Source organism: Nipponia nippon, unplaced genomic scaffold, assembly GCF_047370975.1.
Source record: "Nipponia nippon isolate SJK-2023a ecotype South Korea unplaced genomic scaffold, ASM4737097v1 scaffold_4, whole genome shotgun sequence".
Taxonomy (NCBI): Eukaryota; Metazoa; Chordata; class Aves; order Pelecaniformes; family Threskiornithidae; genus Nipponia; species Nipponia nippon.
This window is the reverse complement of record NW_028262358.1, coordinates 33159788-33183403: the sequence shown is the minus strand read 5'-3', so window position 1 is coordinate 33183403 and position 23616 is coordinate 33159788. Positions and strand designations below refer to the sequence as shown.

The following is a 23616-nucleotide window of genomic DNA, read 5'->3' as shown; positions in this document are numbered from 1 at the left end:
AGCTGAAAGAGCCAGCCTGAGAAACACTGAGGCTGAAGCCAGGACTTGTCCTTGGAGTAGGGGAGCTAGAGAGAGGCCTATTTTCTTGCTTTAAGGGATTGATTTCCTGGGAAACTGTATAAAGGTCAGAAGCACGTTATGCTCTATGCGATTGTGAAAAAGCCTCTGGACGCGGATGTTACATAAATATTTACAATTACCATTACTAACCAAACCTGCTCCCAGCCCCTGCTCCTCCCAAGGAAGAAAACAGGGTGATAGGGAAGAATTGACTTGTGAGGAATAATAGCAGTGACAGTCTAACCCAAAATCACTAATGGAAACTGCACACTTATCTGAACAGGAAGAGACACTATTAAAAAAAAGAAAAAAAACAAGAAGCATCTGTAATTTTCCAATGCAGATTACAGAAGACTGCAACTCAGCTGTGACAGGAACGATAACAGCACCATGCTTTTGTTTTCTTTATTTTACCCTTGAGCAGATAACCTTTCATATTTTGGTAGAGTAGACACATCGGTGATGATGTTTTTTGTGATGTTGCAAAACTCCACTTTCTTCTCATCCCTCTGGGAACAAATTCATTCATGTCATTTAACCACAGCACAGCTTTATAAAGAACAGAAAGACTAGAGGCAGAGCAGCTTGTGGGGAGACAACAATATCTATCATCCATATCAAAAGCTAGCTGAGGAACTGTCAATAAAAGGATATTCATAAGTGACAACATGCTAATTTTGTGTCAGAGAACCCAGGCAGAGATGGTATTTGACTCACTTATTTCATATTTTTTTAGGTGATCCAGGACACAAGCAGGCAACTTGCAGCTCTGGAGTTACGTGTGGCTTGCAAGCAGTTCAGATGTGCCTCCTGTAAGTATGCTGTATCAGTTAGTAGCAGGACTACGCTGGTGGTGAGCAGCTGGGTAATACAAGAGCACAGCTGCAGAAGGAAGTGAATAAGCAAGGATTCCTGGAGCAGAGATTGAGTCACCCTGAGACTCAGCCACATGCTTAGGTTTGTGGCTGAACCCTGGCGTACAGTGGAAGCACTGAGATCTATAAAGAATTACTGTTTTTTCCTTTTTTTCAGGACTACTCCTAGAGCTCCTCTTCCTTTTAGCTCTCAGAAGTGCATATTAGCTGTCTCAAGGCATGCAACTCTGTTTTCACTTCAGTGGGACCAGGGTGCTCCAACCTCTAAGGCACTTTTGAAAACCTCATCCACAAACTACAAATACATGGGAATATGAACTAGATGTAATTAATATAATAGACATTCAAACTGAAAAGAAGAAACTCTTCTCAAGCTAAGCCTTCTCATCAAGAGCAGAGCTGGTAGAAATCCCCAGAGCCTGTGACATTTCAAGTTAACGTTGAAGTAGATTTAGCATAGTCATTCCCATCCTTTGACAGTAGAAACTCCTACTACCTTCTGGGCATCCAGATTTTACGATACAGTTATATTTACGAAGTTTTGCACCTGAAAGAAGGTGCAACGGATATGCATAAAATGGTATAACTTTTTATGCTGTGGAATTGTGATTCGCTTAGGTTTAAAGAAATACACTTATGGTCTTATGGTAGGCCAGCCCATTATGAACATCAGTAAAACCTACATTGTGTATCCATCAGTGAAAATAAATAAGACGAAACATAGAAGAAACAGAAAAGTTTACGCTAAAGGCTGTTAAAGAAATTACCCAATGTTCAAAAAATTTAAATGTATTTATTTTGCATCAGTTTCTCAACTGTGATCTGAAATTTCTACTACCTCCCTTTCTTATCTCTGCTGCCCATTGAAACAGTATTTGAGAGAACATTTATTACTATGGAGTCAGCAAAAGGCCCATGACAAAAAGGCTGACAAAAAGTTGACAGACTACATTTCATCCAGCAGATTCCTTTCCTGCATTTTCTCCTGTAATCAGTTCCAGCACATATCAACACTCAGACTGGTCTACTCTGGAAATACTTTTTTCACGATACATGTTCCAGAACTTGTGCTCCTGGAGACTGTAAACTTTTCACTCCCGGCATTTCTGTGAATCCAGCTCTGGATATTTCTAATTCCTGAGTCCTGTACTCCCACAGACTGTTTTCAGTCTTTTCTCCACTGTCCATGTGGAATCTTGGTCCAATGCAGACGCTGAAGGCTCACCCAAACGCTTCATTCTGGTTTACTGCTATGGTCAAGTTTTCAAAGTTAATGCTCTAGGATGCAAGTAGCACAACAGGAATAAGAAAATGAGAAGATTAGATATGGGTATATAAATGGCAGCAGGAGTTAGACTCTGTTTGGCCTTTATAAATAGCATAATTTATCAAAAGATTTCTGAGAATTTAATGGAATGAAAAAAACCACAGTTCTGTTTCATGATTGACACAAAGGCCAAATAAGCAGGTCTGCCATTCCACAGATCAAAAGCTAGTTGTGCTTATATAAAAGATGTTAGCTAGAACAGATACACTATTCATTTATGACATGAGAAGTGAATCAGAATAGCACCTCTTGATCACGCTTGAAGATACTTCAGTCTGTTTCTAGATTAAAGTAGCCCTTGTTAACATCGGCCATGAGATAATATTGGAACCACTGGCACTTAAAATCACCTTTAGTCCTCCTTTTCTGGCTTCTAAGATGTGGCAAAATAAAAATCTATCTAAATGAACCGTCACATTCAGCTGATGACCTTTGGTCTACATAGTACTTTACAAAAGCTGATGCTACTTAAGTTCTGGAGTGAGGAATAGCCTACCTACCTAGTCTCTTTTTAATATTAGTGGACCTCTGATGTAGAAATTTCTTTTAAAAAATTGAATGATCTGTTTCCATTAGGCACCTTTACAAGCTCTGCCTCGTTGCCACCCATGTACTAATAATCAGAGAGCAAAAGCACGTTACCATCTTTGGCAAGCACAAGCATACAGGTGATGGAGCACACTTGGAGTGACTACCAAGTGGCTTTAAACAGTGCTTTTCATTATGTCTTTTAGCAACATGCAATTTGTTTCCTCCATTAAATGGCACTTGCTTTTCCAGTTGTCGTATTTGCAAAACGCCATATGTACAATTAGAGGCTACAAGAACTTTGCACACAAAGAAAAGGACAACAGCTAGAGTTGTGTATGGATGTCAAAGTTTACCTCATATATTGAGGTGGGAGGGTAGGTCATATCTCTGTAAATCTACTTTTGGCTTAGAGTCCCATTGGTAATTCTTCATGGTGCTGCAAATGAAACATTTTGTTGTCATCGCTCAGTTCAGAATAGAAGCATTTCAAGCTCAATAAGCAAGCTTTCACCCCATGTGAACGTCAGTGCAGCTGCATTACCACATTTCTAAGTGGTGCATCTCTGGTGACCTAAAACCTAAGAGACACCAAGGCTGTGTTTCTTCCCTAGAGTGCTTCTGTAGGAGCTGTGTAGGTGTGAGATTCATCCGGTCCTTTTGGTTTTGTGTCTTTGTCATTGCAGATCTCCACATCATGAAGTCCCGTCATACTATTTTTGTTGTCATCCATTAAGTCTTCTGCCATCTCTGTGCTGCTCTTGTTGCACTGACAGAAGTCACTGGAGCTCTCTAGAAAGTTGATGCAAAATTTGATAACCAGTGCTAGCCAGGCCATCCCAAAGAGGATCCACAGAGAGATTACATTCTTGTACCAGCCTGGATAGGTGCGGTCTGGGTTCATCCCTACAAGAGAATCACCCAAAACATTTCTAGATTGTATCAAGAGTGCCTCAAAGGAGACATGACATGTAAAGCAAAGACAGTGGAAATGTGACCTAATGTTAGTGATTTCTATATAAAACACGAGTATGCCATCTACTTAGCATGTGAACAGATGTTTCTGCAAGTATGTTTCATGACGCGTCAGCAACAGCCTAGAACTCCCTGGGAATTGTAAAGATTACCCATAAGAAAGAAAAATAAATCCCAAATTACATCTATGTCAAAGTGAAATTATTCACATTTAAGCACACACTTTCATTTCTCTACTTACCACTCAGCATCACAATACTGTATTTAGTATGTAACAGGGGTCCCCTGCAGGCAGAGAGGTAAGTGGATTTTATGTACCGGTGTACGTACCTTGTTAAGCCAGATATAAGTGAGCAAGTGAGTCTCTAAGAGTGGGAGGCAAGGGGCCTGAGCAGTCCTAAAATCTCTAAGAACGACCAGGCCTTGGAAGACAGCTTGAAATTATGCTACTTCTGCCTGGTTGCTCAGCTAGGTGATTTGTGATCCCTTTGGAGCAAAGCCGTATTTTTGGTAATGTTGCCACAATGTTTAGTTCAAAGAGGCGTCAGTAGTAATATTAATAATAACACAGGCAAAGCAAAGGAATGAGCTTAGCCCTATGAATGAAGTGACTGGACTGTACCTGTAAAGCAGGCTGGGGTACCCTTACAAACACAAAGGATACAAACCAGTGGCAGCAAAGTCTTTGCGTGAGCCTTTTCTCTACTGCTTCTCAAGTCTCATTATTTAGTTTCCTTACCCTAGGAAGGTTTGTCACTTTATAACTGAATGCCTACAGCGCAGCAGATACTTTTGGGACAAAGTGTGAGGAGTTAACATGTATGAGGTCGTACCTCCATGAACCTGGAGGCCACTCTCCATACCATATTCCTATGAAAAGTACACATAGGGCTGGGCTGAAATGGGACATCCACAAAGGCAGCTGTTTAGGTATTTATCATCTATGACTGGTTGTACATAGGAATACTGCCCCGTCATTACCTGCACAAACTAGCAGTTCCCAAATCGTGGTGCATGAACTGTTACTGTCTACAAGATTGTGATAAGCAGTAACTGGTCAATGGAGCCATATTAAACAGCCAATCCTTTACATCCATTTACTTGGTATTATTATACATTACATAATACACATTGTATGTGTTTTCAATATAATAGGACCACAAGACATTTTGAGGTTGTCACTAAGCCACTGGTAAATGTTTGGGAGATACCAAACACTTCTGTGGTAACTACTCTTTGGGCTGGCTTTCTACATCAAGGTGAACTTCAACGAGGAGGAGTATTATATTCATCCTTTAGACAGGCACCTTTCACTGATGCCAAATTCAAACGTTTAAAAATTGTTTGTTTCTTAATAATAAATAAAAACAAGAGGGAAGAGCTATTTGAGGTTTCCAAGGAGAATGCTTTATCCACAGAGACCATCTGATAGGTACAGTCTTGGGGATGAGAAGATCAGAAGCGGTTTAGGACCTACATGGCACCCTGTGGCTAATAGAAGGGCTTACCAAGTGTGTACATTAACAGATTTCAGGGCCAGTAAGAGAAGCTACATCAATATTAATAAACAAAACAGGCTAGGGACCACTCTATGACTTCAAATCCAAGTGCCATAGCCCGGCTTATATTTCCCCCAAAACAGAGCAGCTATGTCCACAGTGAACATCGGGCATCAGTCCTGGCATGTGATAACCCCCAGAATTTACCTGGTCCAGAACAGTGCCAGAGATCACACTAGTGGGGAAATAGCATGACAGTCACAAAATAGTGACAGTCAATTGAACCCATGCCCTGGCCCTCCTTATTTTTAAGTTGAGACATAAACCACAAACACAGCATTGTATGGCCAAAAGGGTTTGGCATCTACATACTACAGATCACTGACATATACATTATTCCCATAATGAACCTAGAGTATCTATACTGGTATGCCAGTTAAAAAGGTACCACACAGGTGAAGTTACACTTGGAAGTGGGAGGTATACTAGTGAAGAGCTTCAAAGTTAGTTATCAGGAACCAAGAGAAGTAAAGCTGCTGCAGCACAGAGTTCAGCATCATCCATAAAATCAGTGTCGGAAAATGCTGAACTGGCTAGCTTTTGTTAAGTTCCATCTGGCTACCCTTACCCAAGCTAACTTGATTCCAGCTCATTTACGTGTGCCCACACAAGCTCTAGTCATAACTTTGACGCATTATAGACAAGTCCTAAGATAACTGCCACTGAGTTGTCTAAGCATCAAGCAAGCACTACGAAGAAAAGAAAATAATCCGTAATAAGATGTTTTAGCCTTTCTGTCTCCCAGGGATTCAAGGGTGCATATGTTTCCATAATCAATTTGTTTTTATGAGAAAGTCTTTATCAAAAAGGTGTGTCCTCTGTTTCAGCAAATGCATCGGGCGTGGGTCCAAACCCATTTCCTCTGGCAAAGGGTTTTGGCATCCAAAACTAGGCTGTGCCTGGTGCCTGACAGTCTCCACCTAAGTGACTTAAGCTGCCTTTTAGAAAGCAGTTATCTGGGGTTTTGACAGAGGAAATGGTCACTGACTGTTAATGGTGATGCAGAGTAGCATCTGCTTAAAACTAGTTGCAGCACTGGAGCGCACCAAGTGCACCATCAGTGACTGTTGTGATTAAAAATGTGGCACCCCAGTCTGGTGGTGTAGTCATTCAAGGGACATATCACCTGAATGCTGGAACATCACTCATTGACTGGAAACGATTTCTTTGTTCTTCCACAGGTGGCATTGCTATCTCAGAAATCATGTCTTCTCCAACCCGTCAAATGCCTACCACAACATATTTATCATCAGGTCTGTGGATTGCTGGTAGTGTAAAACTGCCAAGTTGGGAGCTTCATAGGCCACACATTTGGCTTTGATGTTTAGTAGGTGAAAGCAATGAAATGTGAACTACTCACCAATCACATAATCTCCAAACCCTATAGTGCTCAGGGTAATGAAGGAATAGTAGAAGCCTTCTTCATAAGACCAGCCTTCCTTGTCAGAAAACAAAAAGGGAGGTAGCAGGAGGAACAATAACAAGCCAGTTACCAGCGCACAGGTCTTAATCAGGAGGGAAGCTTTTTTCTAGTAAAACAGAAAAAAAAAGAAGAGACTGTCACAAGAAGGGTAGCAGGGAAAGCGAAGCTCAGTTTCTGGTTGAAGTTGATGCTGGACTCCATAAAAAAAAACATTCAGGACATTCCACTAGAATAAATGGTGTGGCTCTCCCAGTCGACACAAACTGGGCATCACCTTCATGAGTCCTAAATTCACACCAGTTTAAAGCCTATTCCACAAATGTTCCCACGTAACTTACATGTACAATTCTAACTATGACTGATGATAAACAGATCAGATATTCTAGGACTGTGCATGGCTCTGAGGCTCCGGCACTTCTGTTGCTGTAGGGGAAGCCATTCATCACAGAAGTTCCCTCAATTAATAAACAACCTTATCTGACACCTCATAGGGCTGTCATAAACTAAATTTATTTGCTTCCAGTTATTCCTGAGCATTATTGCCTTTTTGGCCAAATAGGTAGGCAGGCTGTCCTTGTTAGTCAGAGGATCCCAAATACCAGACAATGCCCTTTCTGTCTTTTCTTTCCTGAACTTGAGGGTGAGGCATACCTGTCCACATTGCTTACCTGCCAGTGAAACACCTCCTCTAGGTGATGGGCGCAATGCTGAACCCCCAACAGCATCAGCTGCCCAATTTCGTTCAGGAGTACAAGGTTCAAGGGGATCCCAAAGAGTGCAAACAAGATGCAGAAGATTCGACCAGCTGCAGTGCTGGGGCTCAGGTTCCCATAGCCTAGGCAGGGAAGGAATGAGGTGTTAAATCTAAAACATTCTCTGCTTGCCCTCCTCCCCTGGAGGGGTGAACCTCCATCTTCTACAAAAGTTAGATGAGAAGGTCACTGCTCCAAAAGGACCTTTTTTATAAATAACTGTAAATTACATCCATTGTTTGTCATATCCTATTGTAGGCTGGAAAATAACATTTCTTTCCCTGCCAATTTTGTTTAGTTCATTTTCCATTTACCAGTGAATTTCCTCTCCCCTACCCACTGTCCTGGCTGGGATCTGACGTAAATGCAAAACTTCCGTTTAGTTCAGTTTTTGTAAGCATTGTTGGCATGAGGTTTGCTGGTAAATGATCCTGCATGGCTGTCAGATGGTCTCTGAATCACAACAATAGTGTTTTAATTATAACAACAACCTTTTTCTACCTTTGTCCCACAGGACTAGTGAACTTAACACTGCCTCCTTGCTTATACTCCTCTTTTGCACCACAACTACCAAATACATCTTAAGCTTAAATTATCAAAACGTTTGCCTAGAGTCAGTAAACCCAGAGAAATTATATTTAACCCGAGTAAAAGACTTCAATTTCAGACCTAAGGAAAAAAAAAAGTGTTTGAAATTTTGTCTTTTTCTTCTAATCATTTGAACTGGTCTAATAAAAGGTTCTGCCCTGCAAGCACAGCCTTGCTTGTATCCTTAGACCATCATGGCTTCAACATCACTGCTGCAATATTTATTTCCCACACTTTCTTTTAAAAATGTACTGTAAATTTGCAGGCTTCCACTTCTGTAATTTCAAGTGTTTTATGCCACAGGAAAGTCAGATTTAACTTTGGTTTGTTTCACAGGATGCTTTTTAAGACAGGGGAAGGACTAGCACATGACAAACATTTCAACAGTGACTTAGCCAGTCAGAGACCTGCGGCCTTGACGACATTTCAAAATCACCTCCACTCATTAGAGATTTGTGTACGTCCATGTACAAGATTGGCATAACCCAGCAAAGCTTATCTTTTCACCACAAATAATGCTATTGCCTCCCAGCGACACCCAGCTGTTGGCACAGTGCTAGCACAGAGGTGCTCCCACCACTGATGCCTTGCTACCATGCTTGTAGGTGGTGTAGCCCCAGGGCAAGTAAGCAGCCCCCAGGAGAGAGGTCCAAAGGCTGGGCTCAGTACACGAGATGGTAAAGCGCAAACATTGGGTGAGGGATGGTATTTAGTACATTGTCACAGATGATTCCCGCTGGGAAAAAAAACCAGCCAGTTCAGGGCTATGAAGTCCTGGCAGTGTAGAGCTTTGGGCCAGCAAATGTTTCTGTAAGACTTTGACCCTCCATAGTGCTGCCCAGCATGTGGTGGAGCTCCTGAGAAATGGCCAAGCTTCTGCCCATTGCTGGCTGAGGATCCATTGGGAAATCAAGTTAAAGCAACTTGATGTCTGAAAGCAGCTAAAACATGGAAAATCAGCCTACAGCCACTTTCACATTTGAATCCTCTGTGAACCTCAGGTTTGTGTAGGGGAGTTCTCTGCTGAAGAGCCCCACACCTTTGATACATTGATCGTTCCCCTGCCCCGTGGCAGCTGGCAGAGCTGCTCTACAGGCTTGGCCAAGTGGGACATTGCACAAGGGTCTGTGGGAGGTCACTGGTGGATGTGGGGTTAGCAGTCACAGCAACATCCTCTGCACTGTCTCCTGAGCACTGGCAAATTTGGTCTGCTTTCTTGACTGCGTACCATCTCATCCTGTTGAGACTAAGCCCACTATACAGCTTCCAGTATATACACAGTACAAATATAACAAAGAGAAGACGACTGCAGTACTCATCCCAAGCATTTTTCTGGCCTTTCACTCACTGAAGGAGTGTGCAACAAAATTTTGCTGTTCTCTAGACCTTCATAGGGCTAAAACTGTTGAAAAACTCTCTTCAAATGTGTTTTTCAGCCTACCAGCCTTAGTTATTGGTCTCTACTTCATCACAGAATCAGCTAAAATGAATAGTAGATAGGCACCTCCCACACATGCCCTGGTTCAACCTGCCAGGGTCCCAATGAGCTTCTCCATATAAGACAGGTCCCGAGATTCTGCCACCAAATTGTTTGATTTGTTCTGTTCATAAAACTGAGGTGCCAATGCAAGTACTAGGGCTGCTAGTCCTGTTTCTGTCTCTACCACAATTGGGAGGCCTTAGCAAAGTCATCCTCCATGGATGGATAAATTGGAAATAACTGTGACTTCCCATGTTAGGTGCTCTGAGCTCAGTGGCTGTGTCCAGCTGACAAGCATTCCTGCACTTAGAGCAGACTTGGTGGGTATAATGTGAAATATCACAAGAACAAACATATCTTAAGGCTGTGTGAGTAACTGATAGGTTGATTTGTTGGGTTCCCCCCCCATCTGCTGAATTATAAGACATGTTTTCCATCTAAACTGAATTAGAATATTTTTGTTTTTTCTCAATGTAACATTTGAATTTATCATGAACAAAAACTTTCATTTAGCCCAGATTAAAACATTCAGGTTACTTGTAAGAAGCGCAAGGGAAAGAAAAGTTTAGATCTTCTGAAAAGTGAGAGGAGGAGCTGGTGGTGGGAGCAGCTCAGTGGTTTGAGCACTCCCTGAGATGTAGGAGACCAGTGTGCAATTTCCTTCTGTGCCTGGGAGAACAGGCTTGTGGCTCACTGGAGGTCACCCCAACTGCCAAGTGGAACACCTTTCTCCGAGTATTTAAATGTGTAATGTAAAATAAAGTAATTCTAGCACTGGCACCCCTCACTGAACTGCCCAGTGGCCCTATGGATCAGACACTCATGTGTTGGGCAAGACCTCCAGCTCCTAGGCTTCGCTGACTGTCTGGGTGTTCAAAACAAATAGCGTCAACAAGAACATTCTGTAAATTTGGGATTAGGTCATTTCTGTGGGAAGTGATGGCTTATACCCACTCAGGTAGAAGAATTAAACCAAATCTCCCCCCCAAAAATGTGTTTGAATGCTCAAGCCACTGATAAAGTTACTCATTAGAGAAGCAACTCTTCCTCCAGCTTTTTTTTTTTTTTGAAAATTTAATTCTGTTTTCCCACAGCTGAAATTATTTGGTGAATTTGCAGATTTTTTTCAGCCTACGAAAGACATTTTTTCATTCTAAGCACTTTTTGCTTAAAATACTTTTACGTCCGGGCAGTGAGAACAGGAGCCAAACAAACCTCCCATTGTGGGCAGCAGGAAGTTGCCTCAGCTGAACTGGGGGCACTGCAAGTAGGACACCATCTTGCAAATGAAGAGATCTCTTACTAATAATCTGTTAATCACACATCATTCTCTTCCTTTTAGGAAGTCTGCAGAGCCTCTGAATCCCTTATGTACAGGAATGTAATGGACAAGCAGGAAAACAAAACTGAATTTACTTAATATATGTAACAGAAGAACATGAGTTAAAGCACATGGATACAAACATTTAGAAATAAATTTTGCTTCTTCTAAGGAATATTAAGTTACATTGCACTTTATTTCAAAACTAGAGAAGCTATACAAGCATTTAATCCAGCTACTTCAGTGAAAACACTTACACTTTGACCTCTGTGTAATTTTTCATGAGCATCCCTTGGTGTCTCTTGGCCCAGGCATGCACCAGGTGACATCCCAGTAGCAGGCTCATGAGTGATATGACACAGCTGCCAGTGTAGTTTTAGTCTTTGAACTTGGTTCAGATCTTCTAATGTATAGTCCACAATGGTATAAGATGCCAATTACCCTCTTCAGTAAATGGAATGAGTGTAAGTCCCATTTACTGATTCCTGCTTGAGTTTTATAACAATTGAGGTTTATATACAACTAGGCTGGCATCTATTTGTCTAGTCTGAAGGCAAGGATGGGTCATCAGCCAGGCGTAAATTGCTAGATTATGCAAAATGGCCAAAATCTCCTGTGCTGTTTGATCAAACTTTGTATCCTGTATAAAAAGCTAATAGGACATGGCTTTTTGGCACATTTACAGCAACTGCTCACCAAGTCTTCAGGAAATTGTTTTGAGCTGCTGAGCCCAAGGGAAAAGGAAGCCAGATAAGTCATATGCAAAGCAGATCTGGTGTTGGGTATCCTGGGCTTACTGTACGTATTGGTCCTTCTTACATCATTGAATTTGCTGCTCAAAATTAAATGTAACGTACAGCTTAACCTTAGATGCTCTCCAGTCAGCGCTATGTGGGGTCCCCAAAATCCTGAAGGCTGCTGTGCTTCACACAGTGACCTGAGATCATGGACCTTTCTCTCATCTGATGTTTTTCTCCGGAGACTGGATAACTTGGAAAGCTACAGTAAAAAGAACTGCCCAAGCCATTACACAGTCTTTTTAAACTTGATATAGAAGAGGAAAAAGGAAAAATCCCCAAAAGACCTTGGGAATGGCTGGCCATAAATGTATGTGACTCATGTTCAGACTCCAGCCTTACAGTAAATGCTCTCCAGCTCTTTCTCCTGGGTCCAGACCAGCCTGCAAAACACCCTAATTTCATAAGAGAAAAACTGGAACCAATCCACTGAAATGTGGCATGGCCAGTGTGAAACAGATCACACCAGGCATATACCCCTTAAATTCACTTAGATGGGATCATCTACCAGACGTACTTGCCTGCACATCTCATTTATCACACCTGTTAGTCTAGGAATGGTGAAAGCTGGCAGAAGTCAGCAATTACACATGGGGGAAAAGTGCATAAACATTGCAGATCTGCTTGTAAACAAAGAACATAGCACTGGAATTAAGGCTGCTGTAGTCTTAATTCAGCCCTTTGTTTGACTGTATTTCAAAACAACCTCTAGCTACATAACAGCACCCCGTTCTTTCTGAGGGATGCTCTGCCCCCTCCAAGGGACAGGCTGCTGGGGCCATCACTTTGGAGGGATAGTCTGTATTACCACATACATTAAACCCAGGGACTCGCAAATCATTCAAGCCTAAAATTATTGGAGGGAAGTCCTCCAGATAATAAAATTTTGAATTTGTGGGGGTAGGAATGAGGGGAAAAGACAGCCTGTATGCATACTGTGAAATGGTTTGCTGCCAGACCTTTTTCTGGGGGTAGTTTGCCGGTGCATGTGCACAATTAACTGTTTGCAGAGTTGTCCACAGAGAGATTTTGTCAGCACAAAACATGTAGATATCCCAAGCCTGCTCCTTGCCTCTTTGCTACCACCAATCCTTTGGGGGATTGTTGTTAGGAGCTATTATACTGTGTTAACCAGAGAAGGTAAGGACAGGAGGAAGGTCTTTCCTTTCTTCACTGTGAGATGGTTTATTGCCCTATTTTATGTTTCAAAAGGGCCTTTAAAGTTCATACAAATGAGTACTTAGCTTTGCCACCAGCAAATGGTAAGGCAACACTAGGTAATGGCATCCACCCACCCCAGATAAAGGGGGATGTTTAGGCTAGAGAGGACAATACTCTTCCTTCTACTCTTATGCTAGCAGACAACCTCAGTCTCATCACAAATCCTTTCCCTAGCACCTTCGCTGAAATTACACCACCCTGTGATCGTTTGACTTTAGGTACTTTCATCTTGCACCCCACTCTGAACTTGCTTTGACCTCTGCCCTGTTAGTCCAAACTAACTAGGAGGAGAGTAAACACAAAAAGGAGAGACTTTGTGTCAGCAAAGGATAAAGATGTCAGAGAGAAAACCAGCAGCAAGTTACTTTCTCTCTCTTTCATCATGTTTAGTACTGCAGCTCTAAAGAAACTCTGAAGATGATCTTCAAGGCATTGAAGAGAGAGGGTTCCTATGGAAACATTTGCAGAAAATGAGGTAGCATACAAGATCTGGGATGACATGACATGTAAAAGACAGCAAAGAATAAAGCACAGGGCTGCCCATCCCACATAATCAAAAGTTATAAATGCAGTTCTGTTCAAATTATGAGATTGGGCAAAAACTACATAGGCTTTGGGACACTTTAAACAACAGATTTTTGGTTCATACACATCTGTTCTTTAAACCTTTGGGGTTAGGGTACCAAGTTTGTCCAGCCTGCAGGTTAGAACTTTGCTTTTTAAGCAAAATTTGCATACTGCTTTTAATCACAAGTGGAAATAGATGAGACTCTGATTTAAATGGAAGAAGGGTACAGCACAGAAGATGCTGCAACAGGAGACATGGGGATTCAGACTCTGTCAGTGGGGAAAGAAGCTAATGTCCCTTCCCGTATCCCAGTGAGAGTGTGTTCTGGTAAGGACTTGAGAAACACACCAAGCCTTCTGAAGGGGGTTAAAGCACCTAAAGCAGAAAACAGAAGCTGACATAGTAGAAAGAGCATCTCAAAGGAAAGTGATGAAGGCGATAATGGCTTTGGCAATGCTGTTTGAGAAGACCAAGGAAAAAACAGCTGATGCAAAAGCCACAAAGACATTACATCACATAAGAGGCCAGCAAGGCATGAACAGCATTAGTTGCAGAGAAAGAACATGAAAGAGACTAACAGGACAAAGAAGGACTTGCAGCAGCCTGAACACATCGCGCAGAGTCCACCCAGATTCTTCATCAAAACCTTTATGTAGTACCCCTAAATTCCTGAGAATCTCTCTTCTCCATTACCATTTTAACTCTATGCTTTCTGAACTCATTTTGCCAGAATGCCTTGTTTTTTAACTCCTATACATTAATCTTGTGAAGCTGGACCTGCTTTCAATGGTTCCACACTCACAGCCTGGGATAAGCTCTTCCTTCCTACATAAGGACACAAACCTCAAACCTTCTCAATTGTGTCATTTCCCCCATAGCCATGCCTTGTACATGAAGCTTCCTACTGTGAATCACTCCTCTGAACTTCATTAAGTTCTTTGGCAAGGACCTTGTCTCTTTACTTAACATCAATTATCCTTCTCAGTCATGCAATGATGCCTAGGTCAATAAGGCTGCACCAGCCACTATCTCAAGAACTTGCATAAAGAAAGAAGATGGGTAACAGACTGAAGGTGAGGCTCTGTGAGGCCATCTCTGTTTTCCCCTTCTACAATATACTGTTATCGACAGGGCACTAAGACACTAACCTGTATGCAATTAACAATTTAACTTGAAAAAGGAAAATCAAGGGCCCAATTGTCTGGAGTTCTCTTAGATGTGACTTGTACAGCATTCTCAACTCCGCAATTGAAAAATCATGAAAAAGTCCTTAGAGTCACAGCATCAGCTTTAAAACAATGAGAGAGAGAGAGAGGTATAATATTTGGTTCTTTTTATTTGCCCCCCTGCTATCAAGTCATGCCCCCCGCCTCTCCCCAGCCATCAGGACAAGGAGTTTACTTAAAGAAAAAAGGAGAAAGAATAGCTTAGGCTTTCATAGAGTAACAGCCAGAAATGTTTAGTCTAGATCTCTGCCAACATCACAAAACCCCCTTATATTTTAACATGACAAATGCGATTCTTCCTGAATGTCATTAACTTAAATTGGTTGTGGTAAAACAGAGTCACTCTGACAGCTTAGAGACCAATCAGGATTAACTACCGAGGCAAGCAAAGCAGCTCTGAGCAGATGCTGCTTTGTACCAAAGGCTGGAAGGAACAGCCCAGGCTCTGTGGTGGAAACCCACAGCCTGTGTAGCCCTGTCTCATGAGCCTCCACTGCCATCATCTGGTACAACCCGTACCTGGTAGTACAACACACCAAACATAGTTCCCAACCACAACAATTCCCGTGCAAAACAGCAGGGCAGAAAGATGTACAGAGTCACAGGAAGGTGAAATCACCCCCCTTCAAAGCAAAACACACACCCCCCCCCCCCCCAGCTCTTGTTTTGGGGCTTAATGTTCTGAAGTCAATGTATCTTCAATAACCATCAGAGATGCTCCACCTGGGTGCACAAAGAAAATGCTCAATCTAAAAACAAACTTGAAATTAAGGAGAGCTGACAGATTCAACACAAATCAGGAAACCTGTGAGGGTTTTTGATATTCAACAACCATCTCTCCACATATTCTCCCCCCATGATTTTTATAATACTGGGTCACACAGTGAGAAAAATATATCAAAGCAGTTGTTAATAGGTTTGGGAACAGGGGACATGCACTGGTAGTAGTAATTAATAGCATCTACCTTAATTAACACTGTACCTAAATACATTTTATTGTTTCCATTCTTCCCCTGCTGCTTATTTCCATCATTCCTTTATGGCTTTTGTGCTGGTTTTGGCTGGGATAGAGTTAATTTTCTTCATAGGAGCTAGTATGGGGCTGTGTTTTGGATTTGTGCTGGAAACAGTGTTGATAACACAAAGATGTTTTTGTTGCTGCTGAGCAGTGCTTACACAGCATCAAGACCTTTTCTGCTTCTCACCCCACCCCACCAGTGAGTAGGCTGGGGGTGCACAAGAAGCTGGGAGGGGACACGGCTGGGACAGCTGACCCCAACTGCCCAAAGGGATATTCCACACCATATGATGTCATGCTCAGCATACAAAGCTGGGGGAAGAAAAAGGAAGCGGGGACATTCAGAGTTACGGCATTTTGTGTCCCCAAGTAACCAGTACACATGATGGAGCCCTGCTATTCTGGAGATGGCTGAACACCTGCCTGCCTACAGGAAGCAGTGAAGGAATTCCTTGTTTTGCTTTGCTTGCGTGCACGGCTTTTGCTTTACCTCTTAAACTGTCTTTATCTCAACCCATGAGTTTTCTCACTTTTACTCTTCTGATTCTCTCCTCCATCCCACCCAGGTGGGGGGCAACGAGCAAGCAGCTGCATGGTGCTCGGTTGCTGGCTGGGGTTAAACCACAACAGCTTTGCATTACTCATTTGCTGAACCCTGACTCAACTGAAGTGTTTCATTTATCCAGCTATTTGACTTTCACCTAAACAAGCAGGTCCTCATCCAATACAGGTAGTAATAAGAAGAAATAATTCATAAATATAGCCTCTGAAGCTTCAGTCGCCAATATTAAGAGTTTTTCAAAATCATTCCCTCTCCTTGTGACAGAAAAAGCTCATTTCAAGGCACAATTCACCTCAGACTTCTCAGAAAGTAGTAGACTTGGGAAACTACAGGTATTGCAGCACCATGAAGTTCAGGCTCCAAAAGCTGTGTGACTTAGTAGGGATATGTACTGAGCTAATTATCCCTGTATCTAATTAGAGATCATTACTGCGCTGCCACCAACAAAGCATTTCTAGGGCTAGGTTCATGGGTGCTTACCTATGGCATGATATAGACAAGCTACACAAAGCCCCCTAGGCCTGGAGAAGCATCTGATACAGTACAGGTCCTCACTCCCACTCCTTTCCCACCTATAAGGCAGACCTACGAGCAGGTAACTCTTACCAATGGTCGTTATTGCAGAGATGGAGAAGAAGAAAGACCCACTGAAGTCCCACCTGCCCAGGCTAGTGGTGTTTCCCTGGAGGGTTATGCCACTCTTGTAGGCTTGGATGATACCCTGCAAAGAGACAACAACGTGAGATCCCACAAACCCCCTTATGGCAAGTTCATGTGACTGGCATTTCCACTGCTAGCTGGTAAGTCACAAACTACAACTACTTCCGACCGCTGTTTCCCTCTGAATAGAGGATATCCTGTGCCTTAGGGACCAAAGAGCTAAGAGGTCAGAAAAAGTCAAAAGCCAGCATACTGGTTCTATGGAAGGGGCATCTACAGAGTAAAAGAAAATTGCACATGCACATAGTAGATAATACAGGTAAATGTGGAAGACACTGGAGGGCAAGAACTACCTAGAAAAAGCCTAGCCAGATAGTTATTAAGACTGCATTATGACATATTCATAAGGAAAAAAAAATGTTTCTAGATGGGATATTTTGATGGCAGAGGTCCCAGAGCAGCAAATATACATGCACATGTAAATGATACAGATCCCTTGCCTATACTGGGGAGGAATGTATACACTGTGATGTAGGAGATGGAGACTACACAGGATGGCCAGTCTTGGGCAATACGTCTCTACATCCAGACTATAAATATGAATAAATGGACTAGATTAGCATGATGCCCGATTCTGTTCAATCCACCTGGGAAAGACTCAGAAGTCACTATATGAAGTGTGCAGAGTTACGGCAAAATAAGATATCAGATGTCTTAACAGTGCCCACATCTGACTGTACCTTCTCACGCCAATAAAGTTAATGACATTGAACCCAGTTGTGTCCAAAACAACATTAATCACAGAATGTACACTGAACTTTTCACAGCCGCTGATCAAGAATCCTTGAATGCAAAGTGTAGCCAAGAATACATAAAATTCATTACCTCCGAGAAAGACATGCAGATACCAAATAATACTATTCCTATCCTAACAATAAGGCTGCTGATAAAGCTTTCACCATTGATAATAAAAGCACTCACTCTCCTGTTAGATTTGCAGCAGTTGTGGGTTTTATGAAGAAGTTGTAATTTATACATCCATCAAGCAAAAACACACTTCAAGCCTGCAAAGCAAGGAAGCTTTGTCCCATTTTACTGACGGAACATATAATACTGTACAGGGCTGTGAATTAAAAACTGTTTCCAGAGACCCAAGCAGCAGCTTAACTACAAGGACCATTATCTCTTTTCTCTAGAGCTACTAGTTCTCACACTAAGAACAAGGAGCAGCTCAGAGATCAACACATATTTTTCCAAGTAAGAAACATTGTTTGATAGTCACATTCTCAAATATCTTCGTTTACTCATAACTCAAGGCAATTTAAAGCACTCAGGGTCACATTCTAATCTATTAGAAGTCTGAAAGCGTACTCTTCTCTGCACAAGACAGAGCAGAGCACTCTTGCTCTGAAAAGGGCTAAGGACCAGATGCTATATTACATTATGCTTCCTTCTGTGAACTGTTGCCATAACTTGAGCGGGGCAACTCACAGAAAGAATTAGTATGCAGCATAAGTGACATGAAAGAATTGAGCCCCTCCTTCCCCCCCCCCCCCAAAAAAAAAAAAGAGAAAGAAAAGGTTGTATCAGGAAGCCTGTTACAGGATTTGTTTCAAATTGTGTGTAATTTCCCCCCCACTCTTCTTCCAGGGCTAGTATCTACATTGGGGTTTGTCAGGTTGTACAAGATGCAGGCTCTGACCTTTCTCTGTTCTCCTTGATCTCTGACAATACTTGATCTCAGGTTTAAGAAGTGTGAGAAGTTCTGCGGACAATGCCCTAGTCAGGAATCACTGTCCCCATGAACATAAAATAACTCCCAAACTAAACCATATGGCAAGGGAGACACTGGAAATTTATACAGATAACCTGTATTTTTTCCTCTCCAGGAACTAGTGGTTAAATTTGAAAATAAAAAGTTGTTATTCTCTCAGACTTTCCTTCTACAGCCTGCAATCTCTGCAGTTCTAAGTAGGTAGTCTTGAACACACATACACCTGCTGGAATGGCAGCAATCCAGCTCTCAGATAAATTTATTATCAGCTTGATCAGACAGACTAAGAAAACATACACATGCAGCACATTTGTTGTCCATTCTCCTGCCTGATGTCCTGCTGATGCAAGCTCAGCAGCTGACAACATTATACAGGACATCAAGTTTTTAAAGCCAGAAACACTTAAGAAACAGACAGGATTGTAAGAAACTGTGGCCGAATTGGCCCAAAGAAATGGAAATTTCTTCATGCAGAAAGGCGAAATAAGCAGCCTGCACAAGACACCATGTGAGAAGCAAGCAGCAGTAACCAAGTCATTAAATGTTTAATTTCACATCATTGCACCACTTCTGTTCTGCATGGTTTAGGACCAAGAGACTGAGCAGTTGTGAGCACCCATGCTAGCTTTGCAGTGATTTACAAGAGTGCAGCATCTCAGAGTCATCATCTTAACCTTCCCTAAGGTGCTGCTGCTGCCAGGAAATACAGTGTTTGTCTTAAGAGTCTGCAGATAGGCTAAAGTATTTGCACTAAACAGCATGATGATCCTGCACTCAACAGGAAGGAAGATACCACGTAACTATTACTCATTGGCAAAAAGCAAGCACTGAGCTTGCAGCGTGCCAGCTGTTTTCCGTTTCTGGGATTGAGCATATTTGTGGTAGGTCTTCAAGAGCCTTCAGCCGTAAGCCTCTGGCTAAGCATTTCCTTGTTAAATCTTATTATCAAACATCCAGATAACATCCTTAACCATTAGGCCCACTGTGCCTGTCACAGCCTGATATGGGGACCACTGAATACTCATGCAAATCAAAGCCACTTGAATAAATGGACACTCCCAGGAGAAATGTCAAGTTCATTACTGTTAGGAAGAAAGAGATACTGATGCCATCCTTAAAGGGGAGTATTTGCAGAGGGTGGAGGTAATACCAGCTTTTTTTTTTTTTTTTTTTTTTTAAGTGTTTTATTATAATATCTAGAATCAACCTTTGACACACAGCAACAATAATGACAGAAAATTAAAGATCGATTCTTCTGAGAACCGTAGAACTAATGGAGCTTGCCTTCCTACAGATGCACCCATAGAGGCAGATTCATGAAAGAAATCTATAGCTAGCTATTAATATACAGAAATTACCTCTGGCACAGGAAGTCATTGGATTGCAAACTGCTGGAAACAGAGAGCATTCAGGAAGATAGCAGTGTATACTTGCCCGAATTTAATATGTTGCTCTGAAGTTCTGCTTTTGGCTAGTGCTGTTTTTCATAGAAAAATTATAAAGTGGTTTATAATTTTTGTTAGAACACAGGAAAACCCAAGCTAATAAATACTCTAATAGAACAGCTGAATTCTCCCTGCTTTTCCCATTGAAGATGCAGTGATATGTCTCTGCTGATGATTTAAAAAAAAAAAACCTGAAGTATATTTTGGCCTGTGGGTTCAAGATTTAAGAAAGAGGAACTGAATCATACATGTTGGGTCATATCTGCTTGGTTCCCTTTCTGAGGACCAGAGACATTTTTTGTTTTGCTTTGCACTAATTTTGAGGTGAAATCCTAGGGGTTTTCCTTTTTCTCTTAATTAGCTAGCAATTTCTATGGCATCTGCTCCAAAACCTGATGCATTAAAAAGGCACCTAGTAGAAGTAGCATCTCAAATCCAGTGTGCAAAAGCAGGTTATCTACCTGATCCAAGACCCCAGTCAATACCACCAGCTGCTCAAACACAACGGATCTTGAAATTGCAGAGCTTGGGCTTGATATTTTGGGAACATGAAAGGTCATGTGTGCAACTCAAAGAAGAATAGGAAGGAAAGAGGTGAGTGGTTAAAATAATCAGAAAGAAACAGAACTCAGTTCCGCTTTGGTTTCTACTGACAGACAAGCTACAGAACATAATTTCACTTCTCTGCACTTCCCCTAAAATGATAGTAATTTGCAATTCACAGCAACTACCAAGTCTTTAGGTGACAATGCTTATAGCATTTTAACTGCAGATGAAAGTTTCTACGGAAACTACTGTAATTGCTATAGGATTTATAAATTAAGATTCTTTTAGATTCTTAGGCCTTCATGAGTGAATGAAACTTCATTTGCAGGCTGCCACACTTCCTCATCAAGTAGGCTGTTCTGTTTCTTGAGAGCACCATGCAAAGCTTCCTTGTGTGGTCAAATATTGTCATAGCTAGTGATTAAAAAACCAGCATGACTTCCATTCAAAGTACTCTGTTTAAATGTAGATGTCTGTCCTGTCACCTTTGTGAAAAAACATGCCTCAGAACACCCAAATTTGGCCTCCAGCTCCATTTTGCTCAACCACAAACTCTGAAGTTTCAGTTAGGATCATCATCAACTAATGCTTGCAAATGCACACTTTATGTTAGATCATTATATCCCAGTACAAAACAAAGCCTAGTTTTGTGCATCCTTCTGCAGGGAATTCTCTCCTTTAATTCAAGCTCACTGGTAACTCCATGAGAAAGCTGTGGATTTCTGCTGACTCCCTTATCTAAGATATCTCTGATAGCCAAGATATCAAACCTATTTTAGGGCAGCAATACCCCTTCTTTCCTTCCTTTCTACTACAATTAACAATCATCACAGGTTCTTCCCACAGGAGCATCCAAACACAACATCATCCCAGTTTCCTTATTGGAATTAAAAAAAAAAAAAAAATCACTGCTTCAGTCTGACTGCCTTTTAGTCTTTCACAGCTCTGGGGCTGTACTTCAACAAATGGCTGATAATGAGTGCCTCATCTATCCTGGAAAAGTCTCACCAATCTACACAGCTCTGCACCAACAAACCCAATGTAGTTGCAGTCATACTAGCAAAAAATAAAATCACACTCAAAAGATCTCTTTTGTTGATATTGTCTAGTTTAAAAAAAACACACAGCATAAGAAAAAAAAAAAGAGTGAGGTTACTGGGTCTAACAGACACCCACTTAAGTATCCAGAAGCTTCATGCAAACTCAGCCTACAGAGTTCAGTTCCCTCTTGGCATTTGAGAGTTACATCTTTCTCTTCCCTGCAAAATATAGGTTTATTCTTTCCTATTTGCTGTGGAGTTGCTCTATCCTTCAGCCTTACCAGTAAGTCTTTCTCATTTACCATGTGTGCTGTGTTATCAGTTCTGGGCAACTCTCAGCTTCCTCACCTCCTCCCTTCCAAGACTTTCTTATCATATTTGGGCCCTTCCACCACCAGCTTGTGGCTGCAGGACAGCTGCTCATCACTGAGTGCTGGAAGAGGTGACTGTTTACTCTGACCTCCTTAACACCAACTAAAAATTTAGTCTTTCACCTCTGTGCTGAGTCACAACTGCATGTGACTAGGGTACAGCTTTCAAAAAAATGGCATTTAAGATCAGCAATAAGGAACAAAGACATGTGTATATGTAAACTGAGACACTACTTTCCTTGCAATCTCTATCTTCAGAACACTGTGCTTCTCTTTCCTTCCATAATCATTACAGCAAAACCCCAAAGCTTTATATAAATGATTAATCAGACCAATTCTAATCTATCTGCCCCTCCCACAACAACAGCAAGATATAAAGAGGGGAAAGTGAAGCCCTGGAAGATTATGACCCTACCAAGGATCTCCATAAGAACTCCTGACTCTCAAGCTCAAAATTTCTTATTCCTGTGGGGGGAGAGACAAACCACTTTTTTCTTAAGGAAAGTATCATAGAAGGAGTCATACAAATGACCCTTTTATAAACCACAGCTCCAGTCACTGCCATTGCCTTGTGCTTCTGAACTACGGCATTTTGGCCAGAGCTCACAGTAATCTTGAGATACGTTTGCAGGCAAAAGCAGTATTTCCTAATTGTATTTGAAAACGGTTCTCAAGGAAGGCTAAAAAGCATGTGAATGGACTGGGGTAAGAAACTTCATTCCCAAGTTTAGTTGAAGTTTACATGTTAATACACACACCAAAAAAAAAAAAAAAAAAATCAACTTTTCCAGGAAGTACGTGCCCTCCTGAAAAACATTTGCCTCATTTCAGACACTTCCTCTCTTCACCTTCTCAATCTATCCATGAGGGAAAGGAGGTGTTCCCAAAGCACCAAACTACCATTTAGAGTAATGAGAAAATATAAACTCACATAAACTTTGTGCTCTGGGAAGTGTGCAATGTTGGTATATAAACATTCATTTACGTCTCACAGAATACCAGCTGTAAGTCAGAAGTAAACAGTTAACACTAACCTTGGTCTCAGACTGCAAGGACAGAAGTCAATTAACTTGACAATAATTAAAAAATAGATTATGAATGCCACCTTTCCCAGCCACGAGCTCCGATTCCCTGTCCTTGCCTGGACTGGAAACTTATCTGAATTCTGACCAAAAGAAGATTAGGCACAAGGTGCATTATAAATTCAATGGAATCCATCTGTTTTCTTAACTTCACATCCCTTGAATAATCTGAGCCCTGATCAAATAACTGCCCCCCCCAACCATGTTTGCCAATATAATTGGTACTAGTTCCTCTAAACTAAATGAGCCCTACCAGCAAAAGCACTTTTACTTTGCAGCTAGGTCTGCACTACAGTTTCTAAAATTCATCTAGACTTCCTCTTCAACAGAAAAGGAGCTAGAGATGTAATACAGTAATGATGCAACCAATGCTCTCCTAAGCCACTAGTACTTTTTCTGAAAATTAAGCTCTCATATC

General features: G+C 41.6%; 1 protein-coding gene across 2 annotated transcripts in view; it reads right to left on the bottom strand.

Moving 5' to 3' along the window:
* Window positions 1-451: 451 nt before the first annotated feature.
* KCNK17 (potassium two pore domain channel subfamily K member 17) overlaps window positions 452-23616 on the bottom strand; it is a 28714-nt gene continuing 5549 nt past the window's right edge. The window contains exons 2-6 of one of the 2 annotated variants that reach the window (XR_015708317.1): window positions 16887-17001; window positions 7416-7582; window positions 6685-6853; window positions 3147-3696; window positions 452-2213 (exon numbers count right to left, since the gene is read on the bottom strand). Coding sequence is in view for 1 of the 2 variants with exons in the window: in XM_087775260.1 (XP_087631386.1) it covers window positions 3401-3696; window positions 6685-6853; window positions 7416-7582; window positions 16887-17001 (747 nt within the window). In the remaining variant the exon portion in view is untranslated. Of the gene's footprint in view, window positions 3697-6684; window positions 6854-7415; window positions 7583-16886; window positions 17002-23616 lie in introns of both variants that reach the window. The other variant, XM_087775260.1, reaches the window with a different exon arrangement.